Source organism: Pinus tabuliformis, chromosome 2_1 (assembly GCF_031772625.1).
Source record: "Pinus tabuliformis cultivar Carrire ecotype Pingquan chromosome 2_1, CPIR1, whole genome shotgun sequence".
NCBI lineage: Eukaryota > Viridiplantae > Streptophyta > Pinopsida > Pinales > Pinaceae > Pinus > Pinus tabuliformis.
This window is the reverse complement of record NC_142299.1, coordinates 929702796-929721553: the sequence shown is the minus strand read 5'-3', so window position 1 is coordinate 929721553 and position 18758 is coordinate 929702796. Positions and strand designations below refer to the sequence as shown.

Here is an 18758-nt window from a genome sequence, read left to right as displayed (position 1 = left end):
TTCCAAATCCTAGACTAGTTAGAAACAAGGATTGTATAAACTATTAGTGATAATAGAAATTCAAATGCTTATGAGCATATGTACCTTGTGAATTGCATATGTGTGTTTTTATTAAACTTGTTGTATGTGCATAAAGAGTACTTACCATTGTGGTAGCATCAAACTCTTTTTTTATTGGGAGCACCAAAATTTTGTTGTAGTAACATTGATACCTTCTCATCAAGACCTGTTTACTGTTGAGACCTTATTACTAAAAACTAATTCATAGAGTTATCACCGAGATCTCATTACTGTATTGAGATCTTGCTACTGTAGGTGCACTGAGTTCCCATGATTTCATCACTGTAGACATACCGAGATCCTTTACCACTATAATTTTATTGATACCTGTGATAATCTTTGAGACTGTAATGGCATCGAACTAGCCCAAAACTTCTGATGATTAACCCGAGCCTATTTCCTGTACAGGTACTGAAACATGTTCCTCTAAATTATTGTCTGACTTTCTGTGTTAGTAATGTGAAGCCATCATCCTTATAGAGTGAAGTTATATTTGTGCCATCCTCAACAAAATGTTGAGATTGAATCTTTGTTGAAGTATTAAGAGCCCAATCTCTAGAAACATCCAAACTATCTCACTGTGAAGTCACTCCTTCATGTTTGATGTCTTTAATATGCTCACTGTAATCTTAGTCTCATTAGTTTTATTAGCAAAAAACTTCCCTTCTTCAAACTATCTTTTACCTTGACCATAGCTCTGAAACAATGTTGGGAAATCGATAGAGATGGCAGTTAAATGATTTCCCTTATTAATGACATTAACTTGTGATGTTTTCCATTATTAATATCATATCTTTTAATTATCTTTTCTTATCATCAAGATTAATGCCAAGCAACAAATAGAAGAACACAAGATATAGGCACACCGCTAGGGAAAAAACACCCCTTAAGGGGAAAACCTAGTCACAAATTATTCCTTCATTAGATTCAAGATGAGACAACAAAGACCCTTACCACTCACACTCGAGACTACCTCCATCTATCAAGTCAACCTTGTTATGCTTCAATTCCATTGCTCCTGTAGTAGTCAATATTATTCATACTCGACCTTGAAGAGATCACCTCTGCAACCAATCCGAGTGCCTTCATGTATTACTGTGACACCACTGTAACCAATCCAAGCATCGAGCACTGAGATGATATCACTGTGGTGAGAGCACCGAGTTAAGGTCACTGTGACAACACTGAATCCTACAAAGCGACTTCATCTCTAAGATGACAATGAAATTCTTCTTTTGTAATGGCACCGAAACCTTTTCTTGAGGTTCTCCAAACACTTCACACTATGATATCCGAACTTCTCTCTACAAATACACCAAAACATTTATCCGAACAACTTTGTGATCATAAAAATAAAAACTCCTTGAAATCCAAACTTATGATCTATGTTTTATGCAAGTTACTTACGCTTGTATATATAGTAGTTTCTGCTTGTAATATGCCGACATGACGTTGTGAACAATTGTGTCATTATTATTGAGCTGACATGAATATTCATTCATTTGTGTAGGCCGACATGTGATCTCCTAATGGAATTCGATTTGATGGAGATCCTTTCCACAACAAGGATACTTCGATGGATGGAGGAGTCTTCACTAATTTATTTTGACAATAACCTAAAGCCTACAATGGAGGCTTGACCTATACGTTTGACCCAAGCATGAAACCTATGCTTTAATAAGTCAAATAAAATTAATAATAAAAATTATTTTCACTTTATTTTGACAAATATATTACATTTGACTCAAGTACAACAATGAAGACCGAACCTAGTTACATTTTCCAACACCACCCCCTAGAGAGAACTTAAATTTAAGTTTTAAGTTATCTCTAATACTTCCCTTGGGAGAGGGTGGAAGGAATATTAATGAGAACTTAAATTTAAGTATTCTCTAATATTTCCCCACCTTCAACATGGTGAAATATTAGAGAAAACTTAAACTTACCATTCACATGCCTAGACTCAAACTTTGACAGATACATCCTTCGAGAGACTTTACAACAATACTTTATTCTTCACTTTGCAACCTTACATTGACATTTAGCTTAGTATATTTTTGATCATCCATATCACATGGTGTGTAGGAGAGAGCATATATAGAAACTTATCTAACTCTCAGACTAAGACATGCATACTAACTCTTTTCACCAAACAATGCTCTTGGATTACAATTTTAACGTGCCATTCAACCTTTTCTAGAGACATGTCTTCCAAAGTAATCTTCTTATATTTGAAATACCGCTCAAATGCATCAGGAAGTGCTCCAAAAAAAACAAAAAAACAAAAACAAAAAAACAAAAAAAACAAAAACAAAAAAAACAACTTATGATGTAATATTTTATACATGTAAGCTCATTCATTTTTCATGATTCTATTATTAGTTTTTGCATATAACAAAAATATTGATCATGGTATGTCAGGTCACAAAGCCTCTGAGTCATGAATAATAATGAAAGATGTTCATAATCTATATCATTCTCATGACCATAAAATTGTGCACTCAAGGCTTGTATGATTACCTCATCTGCTTTAGAATCATTTATCGATTCATCTTTTATTCTTTACAACAACAAGTACCACAAATTTGAGGCAAGACCCGTGAAACCATTTATTGATTATGTAGCCATATACCTTGGAATAAGGGTTTCATCTTATGTTTTCTTAAGAGTGACCCATTTTGATAACAACTGAAGAGAAAATCTTATTTCTTCAATAGACTAACATCCTAGGTCAATGACTGGATGATCAGGCATGGTTGAAATAATTTTATTGGTTCCATCTATTCCTAAGGAGGAGAGTTCCTTGGAAAGACAAGAAGAAGATGCCATTGGCATTGGAGTATCATATTCTGGTTTACTTTGTATAGTAAATGCTTGGAGACATTTTTCTTTTATTTGTGGCTACAAAGGTTGTGGCTACTTCTTCATAACATATACTTCTTTTGCTATGTCCTCTAAGGTACCTTTAGTAGCTCCAAAATTCCAATCTAGCCTATCATCTTGGACTTGAAACACTCATATGGAGCTTTTCTTTCTATGCTTGTTCTAACTGTTTTTTGTTTCATCTCGAAGAATGTCTTTGTGAGAAACATAAGGGTTTCTCTCTAGCCTCCCGACTACATTTATGACTTCATTCATCTTTTCTAACAAGGAATCTAATAGATCTAACCTTGCTTCAATCTTTTGAAAAGATGTTCTGAAGGCTATGGTTTCCCTAAGAAAAAGAGACATAATGTCAATTTTATTTGTCATATCTTTTATTTCTTTCCTACGTGACTCTGCGTCTTTAGTGTTTGATCTGTAATAAATCATTATGTAGATCATTTATTTTTTGTCCTATCAGTGAAGCTTGTAATACGGGAAAATCTAACAACATACACTCATCATATACTAATTCTTGAAATGTAGAAGACCTTATTGGAGGATATTACCTTTTTGTCTTCAAGTCTTCATAAAATTGTCTAAAAGGGACAATAGGGAAATACATACTAGGAAGAAAAGATTCTTCTCCATTAGGGAATTTCTTGATGTGACCCAAGCCTTCTCTTGGTAAGGATAGCATGGCCAAATGATATAAAGGAGGAGATGAAGTTGATTCGCATGCCCAAACTCGAACTTTGACAGATTTATCCTTCTACAGACTTAACAAAAATACTTTATTCTTCACTTTGAATCTTCACCCTGTAACTTCAAATACATTTCTCTGTCTTTTTTAAAGCTCTGTCTATCTCCATGGCTTGCGTTATGTTCCATATAATTCTACAAGAGCATATTTTTTGTTAGGTCCTTTATGGAACTTCTTAGCATTCTGCAAAGGATGTGGGGATGCCACATGTCTCAATAATTCATCTTTCTCCTTTCTCAGGTTTTCTATTTCTACATACTTCCATGTAGGAATGCCTTTCAACTTTTCATCAATATGCTTGATCCTTGATTTAGGATCTCTTTGAGCTGCATAGTGAAAATACAAAAGTAAAATTCTTGTTTGGGTAAGTATTCTTGCTCACTTTCACCCTCCCAATTTAGTCGCTGAGGGTCTCTAAATTAATTTGTAGAAGAATCATAAATTTGGTCAAATTCTTCTAAAAATCTAGAAGGATCAAGGAAAATTATATTTCCATCAGGTTGATCTATGGGTAAACAATAATTTAACTCCCACCATTCTAGTTCAAGCTACTCAAAAAACAATGTAGTTAAGTTTGGCTTGGATTTTTTCTTAGGGCATTGATGAGCCCAATGACCTGGCTTAGGGCAATTATAACATATAGACTTTTTTTGAGTTTGCATTTTCTTCAAGGGGCCCTTTTAGGATATCTTTTATTCTTCTTATACATTTTCTCAAGTTTATTGAGAAGGAACCTGGACCTAAAGGTGTAATATTTATCCTTCCTTTTGCAATGGAAAACATTTTTACTAGTCTAATGACCACGATTATATGCTCCACATCCCCATTCGAGCATATTTCCTACATTTTTGCACAAGAGGAAATAAACATACTATCAAACCTTTTGAAATCTTTATTTACTCTTTTTTCCAAACAATGTTGGATTACAATTATAATGTGTCGATTAGCCATTGCTAGAGACATGTCTTCCAAAGTAATGTTATTATCTTTGAAATATTTCTCAATTGCATCGGGAAGTGCTCTTGGAAAACATATGATGTAATATTTTAAATTTGCACACTCATTCATTTTTCCTCATTCTATTATCATTTTTTTGCATATAACAAAAATATTGATCATGGTATGATAGGTTACAAAGCCTCGAAAACCATAAATAATGCACTGGCCTAAAGTCTAGTGCACCTCTAATACCTAAATGAACCAAAATAAAAAAGCATAAATGTCAAGATGCTTGAGAGTGGTTGAGTAGGAATGGACTAGAAATACTCATGGTGGGCCTCTTCCTCATGGAGGCATTCAAACCAATTTGATGAAGAAAAACCCTAATCTTACTGGTAGCTTGGCGGTAGGAAGATAGAATCTAGAACGCGTTGGAAGCTATTTAATATAAAATATTAATAATGATAAAATATTAAAAAATACAATATAAACAACGAAAAATTATTACTATAGATCTATCTTAATCACATATTTACCAAGCACTAGAAGAAATTAAGTCTCTTGATGCGTAAATCTTTTTTCAAGAAGTTTGAGATTTGATCCCTCTCCACTCTTAATAGATCCATGTTAAAATAAATCTACACTAGTATTCTTGCAACAAAGTGCTTACAAAATTACAAAATCTTGAAAACCTAACCAAATTATAACTATGATACCATGGCAAAGACTGATAAATCTATCCTTCGAATGACTTTACAACTATACATTATTTTTCATTTGAATCTTCATTCTACAACTTTTATGCAACCTTACATTACATAGCTAATGCAGTTTTTAATCAGTTTCTGGTTAGAGTTGTTGAGCACTAAATGAACCTGAACCAAAACCACAAAATAAATTAATACTTTTACACGCACCTAAGTAAAAGTCTAGTGTAGCTCCCTTACCTAAATGAACCAGAACAGAAAAACATAAAATAATACTTTTACATACCACATAAAGTTAAGATGCTTGAGAGTCGTTGAGTACAAATGGACCAGAAATACTCATGGGGGCCACTCCCTCGTGCAGGCATTCAGACCAATTCGAGGAAGACAAACCCTAATTTTGCTAGTGGTTTGGCGTTGGGAAGGTAAAATCTAGAACGTGTGGAAAGACCTTGGGCTCGCTCTCTCTTCTGGTACCAATTTGAGGACTAGACAAACCCTAATCTTACTAGTGCGTTGGCGGTGGGATGATAAAATCTCGAACGTGTTGGAAGACCTTGGGCTGTCTCTCTCTTCTGGCGACCAGAATGGCGTGCTGCTCGGGTAATGGGGCTCAGACTGCATGAATGTTTTCACCAGCCATTTGAAAAGCGTTGTTCTAGAGGTGAAACTGGTAATTTCTTTACCCCATCTTTAAGCACTCGGAAGTTGAAGTTGAGCGTCTGAAAAACCTCGTGAATGATAGAAATTTGGAGCTCGGTCTAGTTCAAATGAACCCTAAAAGTATACTGTATGAACCCTAAAAGTGTACTGAAGGCTTGCCTGGGTGAGGGGGCGAGGCCATAGAAAGTTTAAGATCTATTCCTAGTGATTGCTAGCAACACAAATATTCAAGGGATACGCGTTTTTTCTTATGGATGATATGTGGAAGAGTCTTGAACTGCAAACCCTAGGGAGTGTCATTGAATGACAGAGCTTCTAAAATCGTTTTGACTTCTAGGGTTAAAGAAGTGTGTACAAGTATGGAAGCTGATGAGATAACAAGAGTGGAACCGCTATCAGTAGAGGAGGGTTGGCAGCTGTATTGTTGCCGAGCATTTCCAAATGGCAGTTTTCGAGCTGAAATAGGAAACTCTGCCAGTAAAATCGAAAGGGAGTGCAAGGGTTTGGCACTTACTATAAATGCAGTAACTGCCCTAGTGAGAAACTATACTTACCAAGATGAGTGGGAGCATGCTTTACATCAGACACACAACATAGATGACACGGTTTATGGTCTGCACGATGAAATTGAGGAACAACTGTTGCAGAGTCTGAAATGGAGTTGCAATGGTTTGCAAGATTATTTGAAGACTTGTTTGGTATATTTTGCATCTTTTCCAGCAAACAGAGTAATTCACTGTGAAAAGATTATAAATATCTGGATTGCAGAAGGTATGGTTATGTATATTTTGCATATTTTTCTAAGCTAGCTGAATCTGTTGTGAAAATGTCATAGAGATCTTGATCTCGATCTCAATAAGACTGAGATAGATTCTTTGTCGCCTTGTATAAGATATCTGAAACATCTTGCCTGCCTCTAGCTAGAATCTTTGGTCATCTATGAATTGACTGAGAGCTTTGGAGACCTAAAAGAGCTTTAATCCCTCAAGCTTTGCAGTTGCTATGAATTACTGTGCCTTTTGGAGAGGATAAGTGAACTCAAACGTTTGAGGGCCCTCGACATAAGCCAAGGTTCATAAGGGGTTATGGAAAATTGGTCAAAGATGAGTTATGAGAAATTGGTCAAAGATGAAAAATCTGTGGCTGGCTTTTGTGTATGAAAGTCACCATTATTTTTGGTAGAATATGCAAGCGATGAAAGATCTGGAATATAATTTAGGGCTTATATGCAAACGATGAAAGATCTAGAAAGAAGTGATGAAAGATATGGAATATGGGTTATGGGAAATTGGTCAAAAATGGGCGTTATAGGAAATTGGTCAAAGATGGAAAATTTGTGACTGGCTTTTGTATATGAGAATCTGGGTGTTATAGGAAATTGGTCAAAGATGAGAAATCTGTAGGAAATTGGTCAAAGATGAGAAATCTGTAGCTGGCTTTTGTATTATGAGAATCTTCATTACTTTCAGCAAGATATGCAAGCAATGAAATATCTGGAATATCTATGTGACTGGCTTTTGTGTATGATAATTTTTTTTTGGTATGACATTTTTCATTACTTTAAGCAAGTTTCACAGTGTGGTGTGGAACTACTGCCTAGCTGGATTAGTTACGATTGTCTAACTGGATTAGTGAATTTAGAAAGCTTGCATACTTTGATCTTCGGATCTATAAGCATTTCAAGACATGGTTATTCAGTGCTTTGCAAATGTATTTCAAGACATCGTTATTCAGTTTCAACTGAAAGGTATTTGCACATGCATTTCAAGAGATCCTTATTGAGTTGATGAGCTTATTTTATAATTCAGGGGTAATGTATTTTATATAGTAATTAAAATATAATTTAAGTAAGGAAAAAATACAAATGGTTTATCTAGAGAAAACTATTACAAATTTATTAGGATTTGCACATGTATTTCAAGAGATCATTATTGAGTTGATGAGCTTATTTTATAATTCAAGGTAATATATTTATATAGTAATTAAGATATAATTTAAATAATGAAAATACACAAATTGTTTATCTAGAAAACTAATACAATTTATTAGGATTTAATATAAATTTATTAGGATTTATCATGGATGCAATTTTTTTCAAATTTTACATTAAAAAATGCAAAATTTTTTTTTTTTCATATTCATATTTAGAAGGGATAAACATGTTGATAAACACGATAACATGTTTGATTAGTTGTTTTATTGATTTTATATTAACACAAATGGATTTGATAATTGAAAATAGAGCTATACTGGTTTATGTACTATTGAATAAATACAAATATTTTGAAACGAAGACAATATAATTGGCAATAGATTTATTACAAATACTATGGCATATTTGATTAGTTGTTTGATTGATTTTATATATATTAGCACAAATGTTTTTGATAAGTGATAATGGTTCTAGCAAAATCATTAGTTTAATAAATTATTCATTTTAAATTGTATTAATATGATAATGGTTCTAGCCAAAACTGGGAAACCATGCGAGATCTTGATTTCTTGTTCGGGTATGTAAGGTATGCGAGTCTCTTTTCTCTGATATAAATATCATCTGGAAGGAGGGCAAGTTCCACTCTAGTGCCCTATCTGAAAAGAAGTGTAGCACCTGTGTTGGACTATTATGACGCTGGTTCAAAGGAGTAGACAGAGGTCTGAAGTATATCGCTGACTTTTTTGAAAGGAAGCGAAGCACCTATGCTAAACTACTGACGCAAGTTCAGGCATTCCGAAATCTGTTTGGCATTGAACACACAGCTGGAAAACGAGTCAACACAACGAACTGTCTGTGCATCATCCAACGCAGTTAGCATACTAAAGTCGAAGCATTCTATGTTCGATTGTAGCTCGAATAGATATCGGGTGACATAGGAGCCAAAGGTGACTCGAGTATCCACAAAAATAGTGACGAGGCAGATTTTTTGAATTTGGTCTCTGTATAAGCGTCAGAATAGATGATAATTTTGAGTCAAATTCAGGATGTCAGATAGGTTTCTATCTGTGTAGTTAACTGTAGATAGACGAGATTTCATATAATTTGGGTATTATATATCATTTATATTATTGAATTTCTGCAAAGTATTGTGAGAGCGAATTCGGAATTAGCTGGACTGTTGAATTAGTCTGGTTTTGCTGAACTTCCGAATTGGATTGGGGCCCACTACCATTTCACTGGATGATTGAAATTGGTTGTGTTTAATTAATGAATGATTAAATAGCATTGATTGGTTCAAAGAACAACATTGGGGATTTTATTGGGATTAATTATTGTGGACGAAAAAAGGGAAATTTCGATAGAAGCCCTAATTGCTTAGAAATCCTAGAAAAATTACCCAAGAAAATTATAGTGCTATCGGAGCAGAAATCCTGCCAGCTTGGATGGTATTTGAAAATGGAACCATCACAAACAATTTTTGGGAAAAAGTATGCCGAGTTTTGGGAGCAGCAAGCAGAGTCTTGCTAGAGGCTAGAAGAGCAGCAAGCAGAAAATATCAGAAGATTAGAAGAATTCAACAAAATGTTGCAGCATCTTAAGAAAATAAAATGGAATGACTTCTGGAATAATGACAAGAAAAACAAGTCAAGTTATACTGATCATAAAACCAAGCTTGAAAATGAAAGTAAAAGAAAAACTGAAGCAAAGGCAAAAGCATAGTTATGGCTATACAAGCAGACAAATGTCCACGAGGACCAGAAAGCTAAGCAATCCTGTGATGAAAACAACCAAACCTCTAGTTCCTCGTGTCAGTTTAACTTTAGCCAGTCTCAAACTAGAATTGGAAATAAGGGATTCAGTTTTCATTTGGATGATAAGGATGGAGTTATAGATGATCACCTATCTTGTAGTGAAAAATATTTAATGCCGTTTGAGGATGGTAACATCCTTGAAGATGTCAATGTTAAAAAATGTGGCAGCAATTCAAAAAGTATTGAGGTTAACTGGCTGGCAATAAGTTATGTAGCTAGCGGTACAGTTGATTCAGATACTCCAATAGAACAATGTCCGTGTAGTGATGTCACAAATCTTAGCAATTATGAAGAAGCAAATCAATGCACAGAGGAAACGGTAGTAAGGACAAATGAGTGTCAACTGAACTTTTCAGTTGTCGAGGGGCCAATCAAATCTCTTAATACAACTGAGTCCCTCTCTATAAACAAAGTATGGACAGTCTTCTTCTCATTGAGAGAACTCCAGACTTCGTTGGCTCAAGTGGGCTCAAAAATGACAATACCCTGAATGTGGAGTTAGATACCGGATTCTCATTTATCAGTATTGAAAATGGTTCACTTTCTTGCCGTCAGGCTTCCAACAGCAGTGGGATCGTAAATGTTGATACCCTGGAAGGTTTTGTTCAACATGAGTCACATTTTTGCAGTCGGACTTTCCGCCCCAGCCAGATTGTAACCGTTGATACCCTGGAAGATTTCGTTTTTGAGGCTAAGAAAGGGAAGGAAATTATGATGAAAGCTATGAAAATAATTCGCTCCTTGAAGGCAAAAGAGGCTGCAACTCAACGTGCCAAGGAAGAGGCAGTAAAAGATGGTGTGAAGGCGCTGCAAATCTGCCATGTATGATACCACACTTTTCAAATCCACCTATATCTACTGCTTTTTTGGTAACCAAGCCACCTACTGTTCCACCACCATCCTCTACTCTGCCAGTTCATGCCCAGCAACCTAAAGTAACGAAGCTTCTATCCACATTCTCCCTGATAAAGGCTCGTAGGTTGATTGTCAGTCATAGTGTATAGTTAATTCACCAGAGGGCCACCGTGTGATAGATTATGGAACATCTGTAACCTCTTCTGGGGAAGGTCAGCTTCATGCACAGATGCGACAAGCTCACAATGCTTTAGATCTTGATCAAGAGCACAATGATCCAAATGTGCAAAATTACAATGATTTTATCAGCAGACTTTGCCTCATGAGAAGGTGTCTCATCTCGAGGAGCAATCTGCTCGTCAGCAGACCATTCCCAAAGAATAAAATTCCAGATTTGGATGAACAGTGAATTCATCAAGAAGCATTGCCTCATGTACTTTCCGATTCTGTGCTACAAACACTTGTCATGAATTCAAGCCATCCTATTTCTGAAGGAATTCCTTTTTCTCAAGGTCTAATATTCCTATCTGCAACAACTGATAGTACTGAGGGCAACATATCCTTTAATAGGCATCACTTCAGTCATAAGATAAGTATGGGAGCCCCTACAGAAACACAAGGCGACAGATTGCTTTACGATTCTGTTCACAGTATGACCACTGGTTCTGACAATGATAAGATTAACCTTGTATTGAAGGACATTGCTGGACAAACTTCAGGGTTCATGCCTAGGGACATTTGAGCCATAATTGTTGATGTCGGAGTGTGCCTGGTGTTGGAAATCCAAAGAGTTAGCAGCTAAACGATTTCCTTTATTATGATATTAACTTGTGATGTTTTCATTATTAGTATTAGATCTTTTAATTATATTTTTGTATCATCAAGATTAATGACAAACAACAAAACCCTCTTCCAAGGGAAAACCCAGTTACAAATTCTTCCTTTGGTAGATTCAAGATGGGACGACCAAGACCCTTACAACTCAGACTCGAGACTACCCCCATCCATCAAGGCAACTTTGTCATCCTTCAATTCTATTGCTCCTGTAGCAGTGAGTTTTCTTCATGCTTGTATTTCATATAATTTGGGTTTTATATAATTTATACTATTGAATTAGATCTTTTAATTATATTTTCTTATCATCAAGATTAGTGCCAAACAACAAATAGATGAGAACACAAGATGTAGCCACGCTGCTAGGGCAAAACCCCCCTTCCAAGGGAAAACCCAGTGAAAAATTATTCCTTTAGTAGATTCACGATGAGACAACCAAGACTCTTACAAGACTCCAGACTACCTCCAGTCACAAATTCTTCCTTTAGTAGATTCAAGATGAGATGACCAAGACCCTTACAACTCAGACTCGAGACTACCTCCATCCATCAAGACAACTTTGTTATGCTTCAATTCCATTGCTCCTGTAGCAGTCAGTGTTCTTCATGCTTGTATTTCATACAATTTGGGTATTATATAATTTATACAATTGAATTTCTGCGAAGTATTGTGAGAGCAAATCTGGAATTCGTTGGACGGTTGAATTACGCTAGTTCTGCTGAATTTTTTAATGGCATTGTCTACCGAGATGGAGGATTTGCCCGAACAGTGAAAAGTGGCTGGAATTTGGCAAAAAAATTTGCAAAAAAAGTCACAGTAGCATTTGTTTGAATCATGTTTTTGATAGTGGAAATGGATTCAGCGCCATAAAAAACCTCTAGGGAATCCAAAAACTTGAAATTTGACAGCTGTAACAAAAATTTACAAACCAAATTTTATCAAAATCTTACAGGAATTTCCATAATTTTCAGGGCAATTTTGCAAGTTGGTTAGACTAGTCCTTTCTAAATTAGATTATTGAAATTAGTTGTGTTTAATTGATGGATGATTAAATAAAATTAATTGGTTTATAAAACAACATTGAAAAATTGAGAAATTTATTAATTAGTGTTACACATTTTTTTTTATAAAAACCCTAATTGCTTAAAAACCTAGAAAAATTCCCAAGAACATTACATATGTGAAAATTAGTTAAAGGATACCTAGGAAATCTTTTTGCAAACCATTAGTTTCAACTATGAAACTCTTCATTCCTACCATCTTCACGTACCGTTCCTGATTTATTTGGGGTTTTACAGGGTAAAACTTGAAAGTGAAATTGAAAGCCGCGATGTAAGTTTTATTTAATCATGTTTATGTAGAGTTGTTATAATTATGTTATTTTTCAAAAATAAAATAAAATTGTCTTAAATTGAATTTCATAAAAAAAAATTATTATTAAGTTTTCTTGTTTAAGTTTTTTTAAATATGTAATCTTTAATTTATTTGGATCCACATTCAGATCAAGGTACTTTTACTTCCCTCACTTCCCATATCTAATTTGTCATTTAAATTGTAAAACTTTAAAGTGAAACTCAAAGGTGATCATCTCATTATGGCATTGGTTATTGTTGAAAGTAAATTTTATTTAATCATGTTTATGTTTATGTAAAGTTATGATTATTTTTTTCCTCGAAAATCAAAAGAATTGTGTTAAATTAAATGTAAATCAAATATTTATTATAAGAATGTTTAAAATTTTATTAAATATGTAATTTTTAGTTTATTGTATTTTAAGCCAATTATAGTGTAATTATTTTTAGTAAATTAATTTGATTTTCAATTAGTTTTAAAAAATTTAAATAGATTCTTTAAAGTTTATTAAAGTTTTGAAAAAACACAAATATTAAATTGAATATTTTGCAAATTAAAAATATATTTTGAAATGTTTTAAATTTGAATTTCTTTTTTTATATTAAAAATGACTAATTTTATAGACTTATAAATACAATTTGTTAGGAATAAAATTTATTTAAAAATAAAAAAATAAATTATATACTACTAAGTATCATTGTAAGTATCATAAAAGTACACACATCAGATCTTAATATTTATGGATTTTTAATTTCGAAGTGTGTTATTAATTGTTATGGGTTTTATTCAAATCTCCACTAAATGACTATCTATTTTATCGCTGCATAGATGTCATTGCCATTATTTCTTTTACTGTTGTTGTCATGGTTTATCGCACCAGCAACAAGAGCACCACCATACATCTAAATTTTTGTTAACTATATACAAAAATCTCCTCATTCTCGAAGTGTATGAACGTAAATGCATGAAGATGGATTATACTTTTGGGCCAAATGCAACGATGAAATTTCAAAATTTTACTCTTTTAACTAATTGAAGCCCTCAAAATTCATCCAAGTATTGTGAATGAATTTTGATTCAGAGTAAAAGGAAAATTTGTGGAAAATTATGTTGTTGTCCTTGTGATATTTTTTGCAAAAAAAAAAAAGTAACTTGTATAATATGTCAATTTTCCATTGAATGAAATGTTTGTCCTTGCAAATTTTTACACATTTTAAGAGCTATGTGTGTTTTCACATAGTATAACTTAGTCTAAAATATGTAATATATATATATATATATATATATATATATATAGACACACACACAGGGATACACACACACACACACACACATATATATATATATATGAACATGATCTAGAGAGAGATAACAAATTGTTTCATATTTTTTTTTAATGCAAAACTATATACTTCATTATTTTTCGAAGTGGCAAAGTAATATTTCAATTATTTGTGTAAGGTTTTTTTCAACTATTTAAATAAATTGAAAAACCAAGAGTATTATTTTTGAAGAGGATTTGTAAATGAAAATAGTGGTATTTTTTTTTTAATTTCGTTGTGTATATTTTATGTTATTTATTTTTTATTTAGTTTCTGTAAAAGAGTCCAAAAACATTTCAAGCATTATATTTAAAAGAAATTAGATGAAAAATATCATATGAATTCGAAAATGTCAAATTCATATGCCATTGGATAGATGATTCCTTCATGAATCCAACATGATTAACTATGTCACTTAAGAACAAACTTTTCCCCAAGTCTGCTAAGGTACAAAATGGCGTTGCAAATTTGTTTTAATTTCAAATAGCTCGATCAAGAGCCATTTATGTGTTTAGGAAGGGGCTTGATATATATATATTTTTTTTATGGATATCGTAATTTAAGATTTTAGAATCAATAATGATCTAATTTTTTTTATGGATCCCATGATTTTAGATTTTAGAATCAATAAAGATCTAAAATTTAATTCATCGATAATTTAATCAAGTTGTTATGATATTATTTTACTAAAAAGAAAATTCCACTAGATCTAGGTTATGAACAACATTAGAAATTTTTTATGTTATTGTGCCGAGATGCAAATTGTGCCAGTATGGGGGCAATGTGTAAGGATGTTTATTCGGGATCAAAATATATCTTATCATGTACCTTCAACTTGAATAGATCATAAATTTACTTTCCACTAAAGTTTTTATCACATTAAAATTCCAAATATTATTATAATTTTTGTTATCATGTCATGTAGAAACCTTATTAAATTTTTTAAAAATTATTGTTATTATTATTATTAAATTATGAAATCTATATTAACATTAAAAAATTAATATTAAATTTATTAATTTTGGATTGATATAATATTAACTTTAATATAATATAAAATGTGTTATATTATAATATATACTAGCATAACCACATCAATAAATGTGGTTGATATACACCATAAGTGTCAGCAAAAGAATCGTTAATACAAAAAAGTTCATACAAAGTGACTTAATATGTTAATTTTATTTAACCTAATTCTTTTTTATAAATCTAAAATAATAAAATATAATATCTTTAAAATCCTGAAGTAATCATAACCTAAAGCTACCTAGAAAAATAAAACCTAAACAATTTCAATTGGATCATGAAGCCGAGCTAGCTGGAACATTAATATTTTGGAAAATTTTGTATAAGATTTCCATGAAAATTTGTCATTTTCCCTCGAGTGAATATACGATTCACATTTGAAATCTTACATTTTAAATATGTATTATATAAAAAATTAGATTGTTGTACAACATAAAAAATATTTAAACATAATATTTTAGTGGTCAAAGCATTTAAAAAAATTGAAATATATTGTTTATTTAATATTTTAATACTTAAAATATTTAGAAATATACTCACATCATCTATTGAATTTACATAAAAGAAGGCACATGTTCTTAATCTTTAATTTAAAATTTTAATACTAACATAAATTTAAATAAAATTTCAATTTCAATAATCAACTCTTTATGAGATACGTAAATATAAATGTATAATCATGAGCCAAGTAAGAGTGTCAAGAGTGGAAGTTGGTTAAAGCCAGGTGCTAAAGTTTGCGAATTTCTTGAATGATTTGTTCATGGTGTCTTTTTTAAATATGTAGTAAAGAAGTGGTATGGATTGCCTCTATTGTTGTTGTGACTCACTAATAACTAAAGCCAACCATTTGATTCCAATGTAACAAGTGGTGATACAATAAATATTTAAATTAAATATGTTATTCTTTCATTTGGAACTAAAAACCCATTCAATTTTTTTCATATGATGTGTTGGATGATGTATTAGACGAAGAATATTCTCTTGAAATCAAATCTTGTCCACTTATTTATTTGAAAATCAAAATTCCTCAAACCCAATTCCAATATAGGCCACACCTATGACATAATTAATATATTAGGATGTATATTAGTTCCAAATATATATGGGAGGGAAGAACAAAGACCTAGAGTGATAGAGGTGGAGACATAGAGGGAGTGACAAGGGAGAGATGGAGATAAAGTGAGGTAGAGAGAAGAGGAGTGAAGCAAGGGAGAAGGAGAGGAGAGAGAGAGGGAGGGAGAGAAAGGAGGGAGGGAGGGAGAGAAGGGTGTGAGAGAGAGAGAGAGAGGAGGAGGGAGTGGAGGAGAAATGCAGGGAGCTCTATAGATGGATTTGGAGGAAAAGATAGGGAGGGAAGAAGGTCAAAACATATAGAGAGAGAAAGGTGGAGAGAGAGAGATAGTCAACAGAGTTGGAGGATGAAGAGAGAGTGTGTGTATGTGTGTGAGTGACAAGGGGGAGAGACAGAGGGAGGTGGGAGACAAAGGGAGATATATATATATATATATATATATATATATATATATATATATATGGAGTTGGAGGGGGAGAGAGAAAGAGGTAAGAGGAAAGACATATAGAGAGAGAAAGGGGAAGAGAGAGAGAGAAAGATAGGGAGTGATAATGGAGATGGAGAGAGAGGGAGAGAGGAGAGTAGGAGGGGAGATAGAAGGGGAGACATACGGAGAGAATGGGACGAGAGAGAGAGAGAGAGAGAGAGAGGAGAGAGAGAGAGAGGGAGGGGGAGGGAGAGATATAGATATATATGGAGAAACAATGTTTATGTTTGCAAGGTGATATATAGAGATAAAGAAGGAGTGAGGGAGATAGAGATATAGATGGAAGGGGGAGAGAGGGAGAAGAGAGAGAGAGATGGAGGGAGATATCAATATAGATGAAGGGGGGAGAGAAATGGAAGAAAATTCCTTGCACTAGATGCATTGATTTCAGTGTACAGACGCTGATTTATAATCCTATTTGATTTCTTGCATTAGATGCATTGATTTCTATGTAGATATTGATTTCTAATTCTATTTCATTGCTTGCATTAGATGCATTGATTTCAATGTAGATGTTGATTCCTAATCCTATTTGATTGTTAACACTCGATGCATTGATTTCAGTATATATGTTGATTTCTAATCTTGTTTGATTGCTTGCATTAGATGCATTGATTTCAATGTAAATGTTGATTCCTAATCCTATTTGATTGTTTGCATAGATGCATTGATTTTAGTGCAGATGTTGATTTCTCATTGTAACAATCCCTGGTTGATTTTCCATGTCAATAAAATAAGACCAAAGTCATGGGAGACATATTCCAAGTTGAATGTTGGGAAAAACACTTCAGTGTTATCAATTATCATCTGTAATTAATTAATGGCTATGGAAATTGGAAAAGGCATTGGCAAAGGCAAAGGGGCATTAATTGACATTTATTTATGAAAATAAAGAAAATAAGAGAAAAGAAAGGTGAAGAGACACAATTGTGCATGCTAAGGAAATTAAATGAAAAATGAAGGAAAATGAAGAAAATAGAGGCCTCATTGATAAGAAGGTTTCTGAGGATCAGTTCATAGCTTTTGTTGGTTTAACTTTTGTTAGATTGAGCTTTTGTCAGTGTAGTTTTGGAGCTCTCATTTTCATTTTCTCATACTCTTGCATCTTAGAGAAATCTTGGAGCATTCTTGGAGCACTTAGGCATCCACTTGGATTGGAGAAAGAAGGAAAAGGAAAGTAGGAAAGTGCAAGGGAAAAATTGGATTAGCAATTATAATTGGATTTCTTTATAGGTAACAGGTTGCATGTGTGATTTCCTTGCTGGTTTATGGATGCATGTGATTTTCTAGTTGTGTGTTGTCATTGGCATGGAGATTTTTTTGGATTGACAATGGTTTTAGCCTTGCCTTGCCATTTCCTGGATAACCATGATGTTGTGGATTTTTCCACTTCTGATTGGTGCTCAGGTTCCCGATGACTGTGGGTTGTAACAAATGCTCTAGAAGCCCTAGAACAACTTGGGTTGAGTTACTAGTCCTGGAGCCTAGTTGGGACAAACACTCTAGAGCCCTTGGTGGGTTGAGATACTAGTCCCTAGAGTCGGGTTGGACAAATGCTCTAGAGCCTTGGAAGGCCGTGGGTTGAGTTAGTAGTTCCTGGAGCCCTAGACATCTTGGGTAGAGACGGATATGGTTGATGTTAGTGATTTCTAGAACATAGAGGTGGAATCACTATGGATGAGGGTTGAGGTGGTCTGGCCTCTAGAAGCCCTGGTTGGTTTTGTCTTGGTTTATTCTATGAGATCCCACATTCATGCTTGGAATATGGTGTGAGGGTGACTGGATGAAAGAGAGATATGGGTCAACCCAATCTGTGATCGGGTGGTACATGGAAGTCCCTGACTTGGTTGGCATTTTCATATGTTAATATGAGACATCTTCCTATCATGATCAGTGAGCATTTGTAGTGATTATGTTGTTGATATCACAGTTGATTTGTCATGATTTCTATGTTGGTTTTGCTAGTTATTAATTGGTACTTGGAATAAGGCTTACATTAGTAAATGGGTAGGATTTGGTTGTTGGTTGTTGGAGTTTTGTTGAGAGATTCTCTCAACAACATTCT

At 33.6% G+C, this 18758-nt stretch overlaps 1 protein-coding gene across 1 annotated transcript; it reads left to right on the top strand.

The window, feature by feature from the left end:
* Positions 1-5658: 5658 nt before the first annotated feature.
* LOC149203694 (disease resistance protein UNI-like) lies at positions 5659-7798 on the top strand. The gene is made up of 2 exons (XM_089400233.1): positions 5659-6765; positions 7464-7798. Exons 1-2 carry the CDS (start codon positions 6354-6356, stop codon positions 7502-7504), a joined length of 453 nt encoding a protein of 150 aa, XP_089256359.1. The 5' UTR covers positions 5659-6353; the 3' UTR covers positions 7505-7798.
* Positions 7799-18758: the final 10960 nt, after the last annotated feature.